At 43.8% G+C, this 16291-nt stretch overlaps 1 protein-coding gene across 3 annotated transcripts in view; it reads right to left on the bottom strand.

Annotated features, from left to right (window-relative positions):
* Positions 1-2290: 2290 nt before the first annotated feature.
* The window catches only part of PTGIS (prostaglandin I2 synthase), a 46376-nt gene continuing 32375 nt past the window's right edge, over positions 2291-16291 (bottom strand). For all 3 annotated transcript variants that reach the window (XM_079979523.1, XM_079979521.1, XM_079979522.1), the window contains exons 7-10: positions 15319-15487; positions 10904-11085; positions 6476-6627; positions 2291-2620 (exon numbers count right to left, since the gene is read on the bottom strand). In XM_079979523.1, coding sequence (XP_079835649.1) covers positions 2473-2620; positions 6476-6627; positions 10904-11085; positions 15319-15487 — 651 coding nt within the window. In that variant the 3' untranslated portion in view covers positions 2291-2472. The remainder of the gene's footprint in view (positions 2621-6475; positions 6628-10903; positions 11086-15318; positions 15488-16291) is intronic.

Genomic DNA, 16291 nt, shown 5'->3' with positions numbered 1-16291 from the left:
GACTGGGTCATGTGTGATTGGAACCCAGGTCTCCCCCAGTTTGAGTCCAACACTGTAGCCACTATTCTATGCTGGCTCTCTTAAATGCAGCCTTTTAAGTGTATTCAAAGTACTTCACATTCATATTTCAGTCATGCTTACACAGCACCCTATAAAGTAGGTCACTATTAATTTATTATCTCTATATTGTAGATAGGGAGGCCTGAGAGACAATGGCTGCCCTAAGGATGCTTAGGGGGGATTCGCATAGTCAGCCCTGCCCGTGGAAGCTCTGTGCAAAGTAAAATTCTGAGGGTTGTGTTCAAAGCTCAGAGAAGATCCACTGAAATTAATGAACCTGTTAGTCATGTCCATTAATTTCAACAGGTCTGCTTTGTGTAGAACGAGCATTATACAAACCCTAACTTGAAAACAAAAACAATGAGAAGGTTTTTCACGGTAATGGTTTTTGTTGTTTCTGTTGGACTCAACACCCAACCACCCACAACAGAGGTTGGGTGGCTATCTGCCACAGATTCTTTAGCGGTGATTTCTGCACTGCAGTTGGGGTCTCTTTCCAACTCTACACTTCTACATATACAGTGGTACCTCAGGTTACATATGCTTCAGGTTACATACGCTTCAGGTTACAGACTCCGCTAACCCAGAAATAGTATCTCGGGTTAAGAACTTTGCTTCAGGATGAGAACAGAAATCGTGCTCTGGCGGCACAGCAGCAGCAGGAGGCCCCATTAGCTAAAGTGGTGCTTCAGGTTAAGAACAGTTTCAGGTTAAGAACGGACCTCCGGAATGAATTAAGTACTTAAGCCGAGGTACCCCTGTACTTGCTGATGGCTGGATTTATTAAAACATTAGCAACGGAAGGCAAAAAGTGCACCAGTAATTTTTTAAAGGTGGCTAGAGGTTGGTTTGTTTGTTTGGTGATTTATCACTATATAATATTTTGAATCTCCTCCATTAACTATAGTAATTAACAGGACAATCCAATGCATGTCAACTCAGAATAAAGTTCCATTGAGTTCAATAGAACTTATTCCCTGGTAAGGTTGTGTGATCCAGAGCATGACTGGGGTTCTTTCCATGTTTTCCTGGAAGTAAGTCGCACCCAGCTGGATGAGACTTACTCTAAAGTAATTATACAGAGGCTTGCAAGCTTTTAGGACTCAGCTACATTACTAAAAATAAAACATTATAAATGTCATATAACATTGTGACACCAGATGGTGGTGTGAAGCTGAAATCGGAACTCTGTGAAATTTTCCATTGTGAGCTTTAAAACGGTTTTTTGCAGAGCGTTTTCAGAGCGTTTTTTTTAATAGCTGTGTAGATGCAGCCTTGGTGACAAAGCAGGTGGGGAAAATCAGACCAGGAAGTGAGAGGAAGAGATCCCCCCCAAAAAATGTCTAGGGATTTGGAAAACAATTGCTGAGTGACCCACACTCTGCCTGTTTCATTCAGGCTAGCTTTGGCAGTTTCTTGGTCTGCTGTCTGGATAACCCTTCTGCAATCTCCAGACACCTGAGACCTGGAAAAGCCTTAAAGCATAAATCACTAACCTAAGATGTACAGGTCAACCTGACAAATTTGTGTCAAACATCTTTTCAGCTACTAGCTCAGTTGGTTAGAGCATCCTGCTGATAATGCCAAGGTTGCAGGTTTGATCCACTACATTCCAGGGTAGTTGGGTCCCTCCCAACTCTGCAATTCTATGATTCTATGACCCACTATTTGTGGATCAAAGTGGGGCCGATTGTCTTCTTGTGCCTGTCACATGGGAGTCACTTCAAATGGTTCCACATGGCACCTGCAATTTTCCACCAGTTTTTTTTTTTTTTTTTTTTTGGATATACAACATATTGGCCTGCAATGGTGTGGTGAAACTCCTCCAGACATTCTTTTGTTATCATGCATCCGTGGTGATGGTATCGGGGCAGTTACACATGCTCCCACTTTCGATAGTTTGCACATGGAAATGTTTTGGGGAAACATATTGCTTTGCTTGCAATAGGTACATGCCCTGTAGTTTCCTGATGAAATCCTGTAACTTTTTATACATCAAATGCTGTCAAGGTTGTTGGGGTTTTTTAAATGTTCCACTTTTGTTGCAGTATAGTGTAAGAGTGCACCCCCAGATGGTATTGGGGCAACACCACAAAATAAGAAAGGAGAATGATGTATGGATTGGTCCGGTATAAGCTCACCACTGTTACTGAGTCAATGACATGTTCCAGAAAACACCTGTCTGAAGGGGCCCCAATAGCCATCCAGTTAGCTTTTGCAAATGAACAGCTTGCAGATGCCACAGAGAACAATTTATTATGCCCTCTTTGTAGCTATAACATATAAATATACCTTAGCAACCCATGTCATGTCAAAATAAATTTCAACTGAAACCAGTGAGCAGCTGTTTTCTTGCAGAACATGAAGAGATATCCAGAGGAGCTTGACAATAAGGGGAAGAAATATATAATTTTACTGAGCTTTCAGTTTATATCGAATGATGACATCTCTCTCTGGCTGCAACATTCCAAAGCCGTATCTTTCCTTGTCGAAGGCTGGGATTGCTGCATTGGGATCTTTCAGCTCCAAATCAAAATAGCTTAAGAGGAGGAAAACACACCTGAAATGAGAAAAATAACATGATCAGTAGGGCCAAAGACAGGGATGTGACGACATGTGGCCCTGGGCCTGATTTCATGCATTCTTACAAAAGCATTTGGTGAGCTATCAGTTAGACCTCTGGCAAGATCAATCTATCTGCCCTGCTGCCGCCCACCATGCCAAGAAGCCTGTTGGGTAGGGAGGGAAAGAAAGATGGAAGTAGTGGCCTCCAAGATCTTGGCTCTGTACTTTTAAAATGTAAAATAGGTAGTATGAATATAAACCATGAGAGCAATACTTTAAACAGAGCATTCCAACAATTCCAATTTTGTAAGATGCACAGATTGCTGTATGGCCCCATACAGCACGAAGAAAGTTCTGTTTTATCCAGTAGCTCTTAACTGTAATGGAAACTACAGTTTAACAGTATAGTTTAGAGGAGCTTACTCCTGAATAAGTGTGCATAGGTTGCAGCCATACAAAGTAATCTTGTAGGCATGTCTACTCAGAAACAGCTTCCCCTGTCTTCAATGGGCCTCACTCCCATATTGTTGTTGTTTAGTCATTTAGTCATGTCTGACTCTTCGTGACCCCATGGACCAGAGCACACCAGGCACTCCTGTCTTCCACTGCCTCCTGCAGTTTGGTCAAACTCATGCTGGTAGCTTTGAGAACACTGTCCAAACATTTCATCCTCTGTCGTCCCCTTCTCCTTGTGCCCTCCATCTTTCCCAACATCAGGGTCTTTTCCAGGGAGTCTTCTCTTCTCATGAGGTGGCGAAAGTATTGGAGCCTCAGCTTCACGATCTGTCCTTCCAGTGAGCACTCAGGGCTGATTTCCTTAAGAATGGATAGGTTTGATCTTCTTGCAGTCCACGGGACTCTCAAGAGTCTTCTCCAGCACCATAATTCAAAAGCATTAATTCTTCGGCGATCAGCCTTCTTTATGGTCCAGCTCTCACTTCCATACATCACTACTGGGAAAACCATAGCTAAGTGTGCATAAAACAGTGTGATAAGCTTGTATGATTTTCTTTTAATGGAATCAAAGCTGCCGCCTTCAATGGCTTAGCAATGCTACCTAACATTTCTTTCCGTGGAAAAATAAATGGATAGTTTAGATAAACTTGAAAATATTGTGACCTGCTCATTTTAAATTATTCAAGACAGATGGGGGTGGCATCTGGTCACACCTAGGGCTCCTCCAAATGACATATTAGTTGAGCATTCATCCTGATTTGCTTGCACCAAAGCTTAAGAGGAAGTTAAATCATATCCATTCATTCATATTCATTCATTCTTATTTGAGATAATGAGCGCTGATAATGAGCGTTGAACCTGCATTCATCCAGATTTGCCTTCAGGGTGTTCATACATCTTCCCGCTAATAACATGCCCATCCCATACTTTTCAGTGCAATTCCCTGTCACTTTCCACACTGATTCTTTTTTTAAAGTGGATTTGTGGCACTAGGGCAACTGGGTGGTTTAATCTACTTTAACTGTGTAAACCTGCATCTCCTGGGATGTGCTTGAATCTCTACTGCAAAATACTGACAGTCTGGAGGCACTGAGATTGTAGCAAATAGAAGGCTCGCACAATTAATAACAACAACAACAACAACAACAACAACAACAACAACAACAACTTATTATTATTATTATTATTATTATTATTATTATTATTATTATTTATACCCCACCCAACTGGCTGGATTTCCTCAGGCACTCTGGGTGGCTTCAACAAAATATTAAAAATACATTTAAACATCAGTCATTAAAAACTTCCCTAAACATGGCTGCCTTCAGATGTCTTCTAAAAGTCAGATAGTTGTTTATTTCCTTGACATCTGATGGGAGGGTATTCCACAAGGTGGGCGCCACTACCGAGAAGGCCCTCTGCCTGGTTCCCTGTAACTTCACTTTTTGCAGTGAGGGAACTGCCAGAAGGCCTTTGGAGCTGGACCTCAGTGTCCGGGCTGAACGATAGGGGTGGAGATGCTCCTTCAGGTATAGAGGACCAAGGCTGTTTAGGGCTTTAAAGGTCAGCACCAACACTTTGAATTGTGCTTGGAAATGTACTGGGAGCCAATGTAGGTCTTACATTGCTTTCTATCAATTTGTGCACACTGTGGTCTAAACCACTGAGCCTAGGGCTTGCCGATCAGAAGGTTGGCGGTTCAAATCCACGAATGGTGTGAGCTCCTGTTGCTCGGTTCCTGCTCCTGCCAACCTAGCAGTTCAAAAGTACGTCAAAGTGCAAGTAGATAAATAGGTACCGCTCTGGTGGGAATGTAAATGGCGTTTCCGTGTGCTGCTCTGGTTTGCCAGATGACCCGGAAGCTGTATGCCGGCTCCGTCAGCCAGTAAAGCGAAATGAGTGCCGCAACCCCAGAGTTGTCCACGACTGGACCTAACGGTCAGGGGTCCCTTTACCTTTTAACTGTGCAGCATTGTGACCATGAGCTGAACGGTGGCACATCACATTTGATCACTGCCTTGAACTCCCTGGAACCTCTAACTTCCTCTGCATCCCCTGCAGATGTGCAATGCTGGATGACCAGGCAGCTTCCATTTAAATTTCCCACAATGCCCCTTGAGCAGTGCTATCTTGGAAACAGCAGGTGCCTGGCACCTATTTTAGGAGCAACATCACTAGACAAACCTGCCAGAGGGGTCCACCTGGGCAGGAGGAGGAGCTGTACCAAGTATATTCAAGCTGGAGCCAGCCCCACAGGTTACTGAGTAGCACTGTATACACACTGTACACACAACCATTTGCCTAGATCAGGGGTAGTCAACCTTTTTATACCTAATGCATCTTTTTTGATGGTAAAATTTCCAGTGCTCAATGGAAGGAGGATTCAGCTTGTGCCTTAGAACCCCCTACCTCCCACTTAGAATCCTGAAACGCCCACTAGTGGGCGGTAGGGACCAGGCTGACAACCCCTGGGCTAGATAGTTGCTGGTGTCAACCTGCTAACTCAGGAGAAATTTTTCAAAGCATGCTTTAAGTATCTGATTGGAAATGCAGGACAGCAAAGGAGTGGGAAGTTTGTCTTCTGTGCCTGACAGAACTCCGATGGCTTTTCTCTATATTGATGGAACGTTTTCGCTGCTATTTTATTGGGTTTATTTTATAGGCTATTGTACCGCTTTTATTGCAATACGTTGTTAGTTTTTTTCCTGATTTCATGCCATGCTTTATGCTTTTGAAATTCGGTAAGTCACTTGGAGAGTCCTTATGTGTCAAGCAGCTCATAAATCGAATTAATAACAATGTAAGTTGTTCCTCTGAACTATGCATATGGCTGGGAGGACGGCTAGGAGCAGGCTCTGCCCCCCCCCCACATGTGTTGGTTGCGTATCTCCCTGCAATATGCCTACATACACTGGGCCCCTTCCATGTGACTGGGAATCCTGTATGTGATAGGAAACTGCCATATTGGTCCATCTCAATATTGTCTACACCAGCCTCCACCAACCTGGAGCCCTCCAACTGTTGTTGGGCTCCAGTCCCCATCAGCCCCAGCCAGCATAACCAACTGCCAACAATGATGGAGCTTGTAGTCCAACCTGGGGACATCAGGTTGAGGACCAGACAAGTCTACACCGACTAACTTTCCAGCATTTCAGACAGACCAGGGATATGGAACCTGTGGTTGAATGATGATGGACTCTAACTCTCACTGGTCCCCAGCCATCATGGCCAGTGCTTGGCTGCAATGTAACTTACTAGGGAGTAATTCCTATCAACCACTTTACTTCTGAGTAAACGCCATGCTGTCATTTTCTGTTACAAGCCAGTGCTAGCTTCTTACGGTCGAAATTATTGCGAGAGGTGGTCATTATATCAACATGACAAATTCACTCACTGTTTGATGCTATTGACTGCAAGGAACTTTCCGATACAGACATTTATTCCCGCTCCCCATGGCATGGAGTAATACTTGAGGCTTTTCCCTCCTTTATAGAAATCTGTTTTTTCTGTGCCGTCTGAATTGAGGAATCGGTCATATCTGAATTTCTGAAAGAAAGAAGAGGTTCAAAGTGAGCAAATGTTTCTTTTAGGAAACATTAAAAATGCAGCGTGCAAGGATTTAGAGTCATGGGCAGGAATCTGTTTGGATTTTTAAAATATATATATACTGTAGGGGTGACTACAATAATAAAAGAATAAAAGTTTCTGTGATAAGGCACATTGTTTACATGTAGACTAGAGATAGCCCATGTGGTGTTCTTCAGATGTCACTGGACTACAATTCCCATAATCCCTTGCTGGCTGGGGCTGATGTCCAGCAACATCTGGAGAATATCACATTGGCTACTCCTGTTGTGCCCTTTTCAGTCACAAGATACAAGAGGAAGCTTAGAGTGGCAACACAGGGGAAAATCCACAGTAAGCTCTCCTCCACAAACTCTGTTAAAATTAATGGGGGTTTCCTTGGGGCAGATGGAAGTAAATGCATCTTTGATGCATTGCTTTCTTCTACCCAGTTGTCTGCCTGAGGCCCATTCTGACAAAGGAGGAAGGAGGAAGAGCATTTAGAATTGGCTGTTGAATGTATTGATGCTCAGTCTAAGTCTCTTTGGCTGTCCTTGGGAGTGGAATGGGGGAAATGGAACAACATTTCAAATCCAGAACCTCCTCTACACCCTTCCAGTCAGCCCACAGCACCAGTCTCCCGTCTCATGGCTACAGTGCCACTTTGGCATTGCTTTAGGCATTTAGGCCCATTTCCTTCTCCTCTACAGAATTCACATCTGGATCCTTTAGCAGGGGATGGAAGTGCCTGGGGAGCTGAAAGATGTTTGCTCTGGAAGCTTAATGGGGCAAAAGTGGAACATTTAATTGCAATTAAGGTTAACAACCTTATTTTTTTCTAAGCTTACTCAGACAGACTCTGCTTGCTCCAAATTAAATCTGTCATGTAAGGCATTGATGAGCATTTTGAGAAATACTTTAAAACATGCTGTTGGGTTTTTTTGTTGTTTTTGGATCCTGAAATAGAACACAGGAATTTACTTGCTAATTGAGAGGCAGGTGAGCCTCGTGCAACCTTACAAACAATAATTTAATGAGACTTGAGTTACAATAATATCAGCATCGTTTCCACCATAATGGTCCCTGGGAGGCTGTTCATAAGAGGAAGCAATCCCAGTTTGATTCTTTGTTAACAAAGAGAAAATTAACGTGGTGCTGGTGCGAGGGAGGTAGGAAGACAGAGAAGGAAAAACTCATTGATATATTAAAGAAGTGCCTTAGGTTGTCACAGCAACAGCCAAAAAGGAATTCCACTTATCAATTCTGGTCTGCACTTAGCATTCTTTACATCAGTGGTTCCTGAACTTTGCCCCCCACCCCCCGGACCATTTGAAAATTACTGATGGTCTTCCCAGACCATTAATGATTTTTCTACCTGTTGCAGCCAGTGTAATTGTAAAATAAACAATAAAATTACAATTAAAATTGGTATGAATATATAATTCAGATATGCCATCTCGTAGACCACTGATGGTCCTGGGACAACAGTTTGGGAACTCCTGGATTACATCATTCTATTTTTACATCCAGAGAGTTATTATTTTTACTCCTGGAATTGGTCCTGAGAGCCAATTTTTGAGGGATACGTATTACCTGAGCAGGTTCACACGTGACTGTAAAACCAACACATGCTGCGTGTGTGAATGAGCCACTTCAGATCTAACATCAAAGGTAGAAATTTTGTCATCGCCCAATGCCATCTTTTCCCCCAATCAAATCAGTTCACCCATTCAGCAGCCAGTCACCAAAGACAAAATAATCAGGTGTAGGAAAACCATATGTTTATGTGTCCATATGTTTATGTGAACCAGCAGCTCTTTGTGATTTGGATACAAGAAATCATAGCTTGTTGGCATATCTAATATCTAACTTGCAATGGCTGTGTAGATCCATTAAGTTTTCTACCGCAAGAGTAATTCCGGGAGCACTACCAAGGGTGGAACAGGTGAGCCAGATCAGTGTTGACAGTAACAGCTCAGGCACTTACGGATGGAGGATTTCGCCATTTCCAGCCAAGCTGATACAGTGTATGCGACATCCACAAACCATGAGGACTTTTGCCCCCTCTCTGTTGCTCTCCACTATTTCACATGGCAGGCCGGGAGATAAGTGAGATCAGTATGTCCAAATGATGAATTGCAAAAGGACAGTCTGTTTTTCTAGGTCTGCCTTGGCACTCCTGTCAAGCAACACATTTCATATAGAATGTGCTTAAGGACATAAGAAGAGCCCTGCTAGATCATATCCAAGACCCTTCTAGTCTAGCTTCCATTTTCCTTATAATGGCCAGCTAGATGCCATGGGAGACCCTTAAGAAGGACATGAGGGTAATTCTCCTCCTGTTGTTCTCCAGCAACTGATATTCAGAGGCATCCACTGGTAGCACGATCTTCCATCAATTTGCCTCCCCCCCCCCGTTGCCTTTTAAAATAACCTAAATTGGTGGCAATTGCCACGTCCTGTTGAAGTGAATTCCATAAGCTAACATGGCTTAAGCTGCAGGGGTCAGCAAACTTTTTCAGCTGGGGGCCAGTCCACTGTCCCTCAGACCTTGTGGGGGGCTGGACTATATATTGAAAAAATAATAATGAACGAATTCCTATGCCCCACAAATAACCCAGAGATGCATTTCAAATAAAAGGACACATTCTACTCATGTAAAAACACCAGGCAGGCCCCACAAATAACCCAGAGGTGCATTTTAAATAAAAGGACACATTCTACTCATGTAAAAACATGCTGATTCCCAGACTGTCCGTGGGCCAGATTTAGAAGGTGATTGGGTCAGATCCGGCCCCTGGGCCTTAGGTTGCATACCCACCTAATGGCTTAAGGTCATTAGGTGCAAGGTGCAGCGTTACTTCTGGTTCAGCTAGTCTTTGGTGGGGCAAAAAGTCTGCTGAGCATCCAAACTGCCTTTCCTGATCACTGGAAATTGTACCTCCCTCCCCTTTGAGATGTCAACAAGTGCTTTCAAACCTATCTCTCTAGCTTTAAGGGCTAAAACTTGTTTCTTTTAGAAGAAAATGGAAATCCTTGAGAAACTGGTAGCAGTACCAGTTTGTACGCTAAAGATAAAGGTACCCCTGCCCATACGGGCCAGTCTTGACAGACTCTGGGGTTGTGCGCCCATCTCACTCAAGAGGCCGGGGGCCAGCGCTGTCCGGAGACACTTCCGGGTCACGTGGCTAGCGTGACAAAGCTGCATCTGGCGAGCCAGCACAGCACACGGAAACGCCGTTTACCTTCCCACCAGTAAGTGGTCCCTATTTATCTACTTGCACCCGGGGGTGCTTTCGAACTGCTAGGTTGGCAGGCGCTGGGACCGAGCAGCGGGAGCGCACCCCGCTGCGGGGATTCGAACCGCCGACCTTTCGATCGGCAAGACCTAGGCGCTGAGGCTTTTACCCACAGCGCCACCCGCGTCCCTTGTTTGTACGCTAGCATGGTGTTAAGAATCCTGAAACATGTGCTATCCTCCCCAGAAAGCTAGGTTGTTTTTAGGAATGGGATTGTTGACTCTGTCAATATTGTGCTATTTCCACATGTTGGCATGGGTTTTATGCCCATGTCAAGCTTTAAGAGAAATGAGAATAAACAAAGAGATGGAGCAATCCCCCGCTGAGGAATGATTGCAAGGTTGCAGCATTCGGGACTTTTTAGTTTAGAGAAAAGGTAATTAAGAGGAGACGTGATGCAGGTGGTCAAAACTATGCAAGGCATGGGGAAAGTGGATAGAGAAAATATTTCCTCCCTCTGTCATAATACCAGATCTTGGGGTTCATCCAAGAAAGCTGATAGATTCCCTTATTCCCACAGCAGGCAGCTAAACTGTGCCATTCACTCCCGCAAGATAGAATGAAGACCACCAACTTGGATGGCTTTGAAAGAGGATTAGGCGGAATCATGGATGTTAAGGCTTCCAGTGGTGACTAGCCATGAAGTTTCTGTTCTACCCTCATCATCATTGGAGGCAGTGTGCCTCTGAATACCAGTTACTGGGAATCACCAGTGGCGAGGGTGCTGCTGGGCTCGGGTCCTGGCTTCCCATAGGCAACTGGTGAGCCAGTGTAAGAAGAGGACGATGGATTAGATGGGCCATTGGCCAGAGCCAGCAGGATTGTCTTGTGGTCTTAAGGATGCTGCACATGGCATTGTCACAATACTCGACCCAGTGGGTTTAAATAAGCCACGCAGTGAAAGGAATCTGTGGAGGAAACTGTCAGGAGGAACATGATTCAGAACGGTGCAGCTTTACCTCTGGCTCCTCATAAATTTCAGGGTCCATTTGAGGGCTTATAAATGGAAAGAGGCAAAGCCTATCTCCTTTTCTCAGGCTGTACTCTTTGCCGTCTGCCAGTCTCAGGCGCATGTCTTGAAGGACCTCTCTGGTGATGAAAGGAGCTGCTGTCAAACGTAGCATTTCATTCAATGCGCTGTCTGTACAAACGGGAGAAGCAAAGGGGGGAAATTACTGCGTCCAATAAACATGCAAAGGAACAAAGGTAGGAGCAGCTGCCTTTATCTCTGTGTCCCAAGGAGATGGCTCACTTTTCTAACACTGCAAATTCACTTAAGAAAATTCCACCATGAGATAGAAACTGAACTGGCAGCAAAGGAAAAGCGATAAGGAGTCTAGTCCAATGAAAAAGGAAGAGGCTTGCAGCTGTAGCTCAATGGTACAGAACATGCTTTGCATGCAGAAAGTATTGGGTTCAATCCTGGGCATTTCCTGGTGGGGCTGGGAGAAAGACCCTCTGTGTGAAATCTGGGATAGCCATTGTCCGTCAGTGTATTACTGAGCTAGATGGAGGAAGGGTCTTCACTTAGTATAAAGCAACCTTCTCTGTTCCTTAGGTAAAGGTAAAGGGACCCCTGACCATTAGGTCCAGTCGTGGCCGACTCTGGGGTTGCAGCACTCATCTCGCTTTATTGGCCGAGGGAGCTGGTGTACAGCTTCCGGGTCATGTGGCCAGCATGACTAAGCTGCTTCCGGCGAACCAGAGCAGCACATGGAAATGCTGTTTACCTGTTTACCTTCCTGCTGGGGCGGTACCTATTTATCTACTTGCACTTTGACATGCTTTCAAACTGCTAGGTTGGCAGGAGCAGGGACTGAGCAATGGGAGCTCACCCCGTTGCAGGGATTCGAACCGCTGACCTTCTGATCAGCAAGTCCTAGGTTCTGTGGTTTAACCCACAGTGCTACTCGCATCCCTTAGATTCCTACTATTACATTTGCCAGTCTGTTAGATTCCTTCTATTTGCAATTCCTTACATTTACCAAAGGCACATCACGGTTACACCAAGGTTTCCTGCTGCAAATACATTAAGTGCAAACAGCAGGTGTGTGCTATTCCCCTCCATTTCTTTATAAAACCACCATCCCATTCCTTACAGTTTATACCATAACAGTACAGATTGAAAGATATTCTGTTTCACGGCATTAGATTTCTAGTGTTCTACCCTTAAATCCATCTTGATGGCTGAAAATGGTATATGTATATATTTTAAAAAATAATAATTACTACTAGTAATGCACATATATTGTACTATACTTATTGCACAGCACTATGACCATTCATATATCGTACCTACATCTCAAAGACTTAAGAACTCCCTCCAATTATTTAAGAACACAGATTTGTGTTCTTTAACAGTGTGGGAGGCCAGTATGGGGTCACTGTCAGAAAGTAAAGACTGGAGCCACGTGACTCAGGTTTTAATTCCCTACTCAGCCATGAAATTTGCTGGGTGACCTGTCTCACATGGATGTTGTGAAGATAAAATGAAAGCAATCCATATCTCTTCGAGCTCCCTGTGGAACCAGAATTTAGAGGCTGTTTAGAAAAACTAGTTTATAGTAAGACGAAAAAGTTCCTGAACTAGACCGCTACAATTTCTAGCTGGGAAAGAATGGAATGACCCTTTATAAATGAATGAATGAATGAATGAATGAATGAATATCAAATCCTGTACATAGAAAACTTCATGACAGGGTGAAAGCCAGGCTAGGATTTTTCTCCCAAAAAAACTACGTACTTTTCTATGAGCAGATCCGCACCATACATTCAAAGGCTATTCAACACACATTTAAAGCAAGTAGCTTCCCCCAAAACAACAACAACAACAACTGGCAATACTGGGAGCTGTAATTTGTGCATGGAATATGCTTTAAGTGTATAGTGAGGATCTGCTGATTTTTTGGAGCTGCTTCTTCTTCTTTTTTTGCCATGGGACAAGTACTTCCAAGCAGTTGTGCTTAGTACTTAGTCTTATCCTCCTTGAGCATTCTTGGTTTGAACAGGTTTGTTGCCCATCTTCCCTAGCAGCTGAAAAAGGTCCTTACACGGCATATGCTGATCTTTAGCAGAAAAAATGGTGTGAAAATGTGTCACTGCCGGGACAAATCAACCCTGTTTTAATAGCAGTTTTGAACAGAGTTAATGAACATTCCTCTTTAAGGAAACATGGTCGGTGACAAAGGCACTATGGTGCAAATGTAGGAGTTGCAGTGCTTGGAACAAGATGTAGTGACTTAAAATACTCCTTGTGCCTAAGGAGTAATCTAATGAAAGGACATGGTGATCTAGGGCTACCTTGTCTTTTAGATTTCTCAGTTCTGATCACAATGTTGGCAATGCTGCTCCACTGTTTCTCCACATTTGGAAGGGAAGAGATGACTAAACTAGGGATTTTAAAGTCCACAATCAGTTAGAAATGCTGTGTAAATTAATACCTTAATTATCTGAGTGTTCCTCCAAAAGCCAACAAGGAAATTTGGGCATTCCTCCATTGACCAATGAGATGAAATGTGGGTGGAGGGATTCTGTGATAGCTTGGGAGGCCCTGCAAAATATGACAAAGACTGTTGCCCATTCAAAGGGAGGGCAGGAGGCATGGCTGCCACTCTAATTGGACTGATGACATCATCACGTAGCCAGCCCTGATTGGTTATGTGGCACAGTGATATCATGCTGGCTTTGTGCTCCTTGACTGACTGAATCAGGCAGCCAACAAGAATGAAGATTTAAAAAATGGTGCCGAAGCAGCTCCACAGAGGGACAGTGAACCAATCTGAAAAGGTACAGATTTGGGAGGGGGTGGTGTAGAATGTGACCTTTGTAGGCCAGAAATATTCACCCATGAACATTAGGCACAACCTTCTCTTGAGAGAGGCAAATAAATTTGATGTTGAGTCGGACGCTTGTGCAATGATTATATAAGCGTATGTTGGAGTCCTACATTTGGCAGATGCTAATGAAGAAGTATTTCTCTTCTCTTTATGACTACACATTAAGAATAATCACACATTCACATAAATCTTGCAGGGGAGGCTCAGCAGCAATTTAGATGTGCATTTCAGAGAAATTTAGGGGAGGGAGAGTGAGTGAAAGAGGTATTAAGTGCCAGCCAACTTATTGCACTTCAGATATTGATTGAGGCTTCCACACATATGAGTCTTCCTCAGGGAACCTGCACATTCCAAGTGTGCCTGAGGCCCAGTAATTAATAACACTCCATGGATCACCCTGCATAGGGAGGTTTGATCTCTGACTTTATCCCTGAAGTAGTCTCAGGCTCCTCCAATGAGGAACTCCACCAACTCATCATGGACCCAAAGTTCTCTTATCTTTTGGATGAGAAGATAGAAATCGTACCAAGAGAATGCCAGGGTTCTCAAACCAGGGCTCTGCCCAAGCACTGAAGAGGCCACCACCATGACTTAGGACCTCAGTTGGTTATGTGAGCATTGTTGAAGTAATTCATGGGTGCCTAGGACCTGTCTAAGGTCCTGTAAATTTTAATAGTAACACCAGCTTCTGATGGTCTCCCATTCAAAACCAGTCCTTCCAAGTCTTGCTCAGCTCCCTGTAGGTTCCCAGCATGACTGAAACAGGACACATGTAATGGAATACTTGAGGAGGCGCCATCATATGAGAGTTATGTACCGTTTCCTGCACAGAAGTGCAGATTTTAGGCTGCTTTAGTTCTCTCCTCAGCTGATTACAGTTGTATCAGGGGAAGATGCTTTCCTTGCCCCCACCATTATGCCCTCTCATGTTGAGGCTAAAGGTCTGAAGCAGGGATCCTGCTTTAAGTATGTAGGCCCTGCCCCAATGATGATTGCCTTTCTCTTCCTAATGATAGGGCCAACTCTGCACAGATTCAGAAAGACTGAGTAAATGAGCAGCACATGGAGACAGCTATAACCATGACAGGGGTATCTGGAAACAGTGCAACTCAGACCACAGAAATGTAGGGACCCCGGAGAATCTGGTGGTGAAGGGAAATATGTGAAGGAAAATTGGATGTCAAAGAGGCACATGGGATGGATGCAGGGACTCCAGGAGCCAGTGGTACTGCTGTGAGCTAGTGTGGTCTAGTGGTTAGGGTGTTGGGCTAGGACCTGGGAGACCAGAGTTCAAATCCACACTTCTCCATGAAACTCACTGAGTGACCTAGACCCAGACACCATTTGTCAGCCTAAGCTACCTCACAGGATTGTTGAGGCAAAAAAATAGGGATGGGTAGAACCATATATGCTATCTTGCTCTCTGGAGCCAAGGCAGGATAATGTAATAATAAATAACATGTTCATTTTTTTTGTTTTAAAGTTTCATGGAAGGTATCGAATTGCCTGAGGCTGGCTCCAAATGTGAGATTACTAACCAAAAATGGGTGTGCAGTCTAAAATCTCTTGGCTGATTCCATGCATTTGTCCAATTTTTTGTCTTCTGCTTCGAAAGATTCCTTCTATTTCACCTTGAACTGCTGCCATGGCTGAAGGGTATTTTAAAAGAAACAGGAGAAGCCAGAAAACTGCAGGCCCTGCATTATTCTAAAAATAAACACAACAACAAGATTGTCAACAACAACAACAACAAAACAACAACACAACTCATGAATCAATAAAGCATCTACTACAACAACATACGGAAACAAAACACAAGTCACTGTAAATATCATTTTCATTTGTAAAGAACACCAATTGCATCCATAACATGAAAGTAAATTAACAAGAGGATGGTTCTTGAAGGATTGCCCTGAAAGGCTGATAAATACCTTTCAAGCACTTGTGCATTATTAATGATAGTATTCCCAGACCTAATCGGCTCCTTCAGAAACTCGAAGCATCTGACAATACTTTTATCAGGAAGACAATAACAGGAGGAGCCTGGACAAGCCCTGTGAATTTAGGCATATACAGTGGTACCTCGGGTTAAGAACTTAATTCATTCTGGAGGTCTGTTCTTAACCTGAAACTGTTCTTAACCTGAAGCACCACTTTAGCTAATGGGGCCTCCTGCTGCTGCCGCGCAGCCGAAGTGTATGTAACCTGAGGTACCACTGTAATTGAATCAAAGCCGGAAGCAGAACATGAAGGCTTGTACCCATGTCATACTTAGAGCAGACCTGTTGAAATCAATGGGCACCAATTGCAGGGCAATCTCAACCCCTGATTGACTATGCTGGAGAGAGTTTGGATGGAGTGTGTGTGTGGATAACTTTGCATCTCAATCTACCTCCCTTACATTGCAATGAATATAAGTTAGGAAGGTTTCATAAATATGCAAATTATGTAAGTTTTCCTCAGGGTTTCGATGCGCCAGAGCTCAAGCACCCGAACCAAGCATGGTTGAAT

The sequence above is a fragment of the Podarcis cretensis genome (assembly GCF_951804945.1).
Source record: "Podarcis cretensis genome assembly, chromosome: 6".
NCBI classification, from domain to species: domain Eukaryota; kingdom Metazoa; phylum Chordata; class Lepidosauria; order Squamata; family Lacertidae; genus Podarcis; species Podarcis cretensis.
The sequence above is the reverse complement of the archived record's forward strand: the minus strand, read 5'-3'. Positions and strand labels throughout refer to the sequence as shown.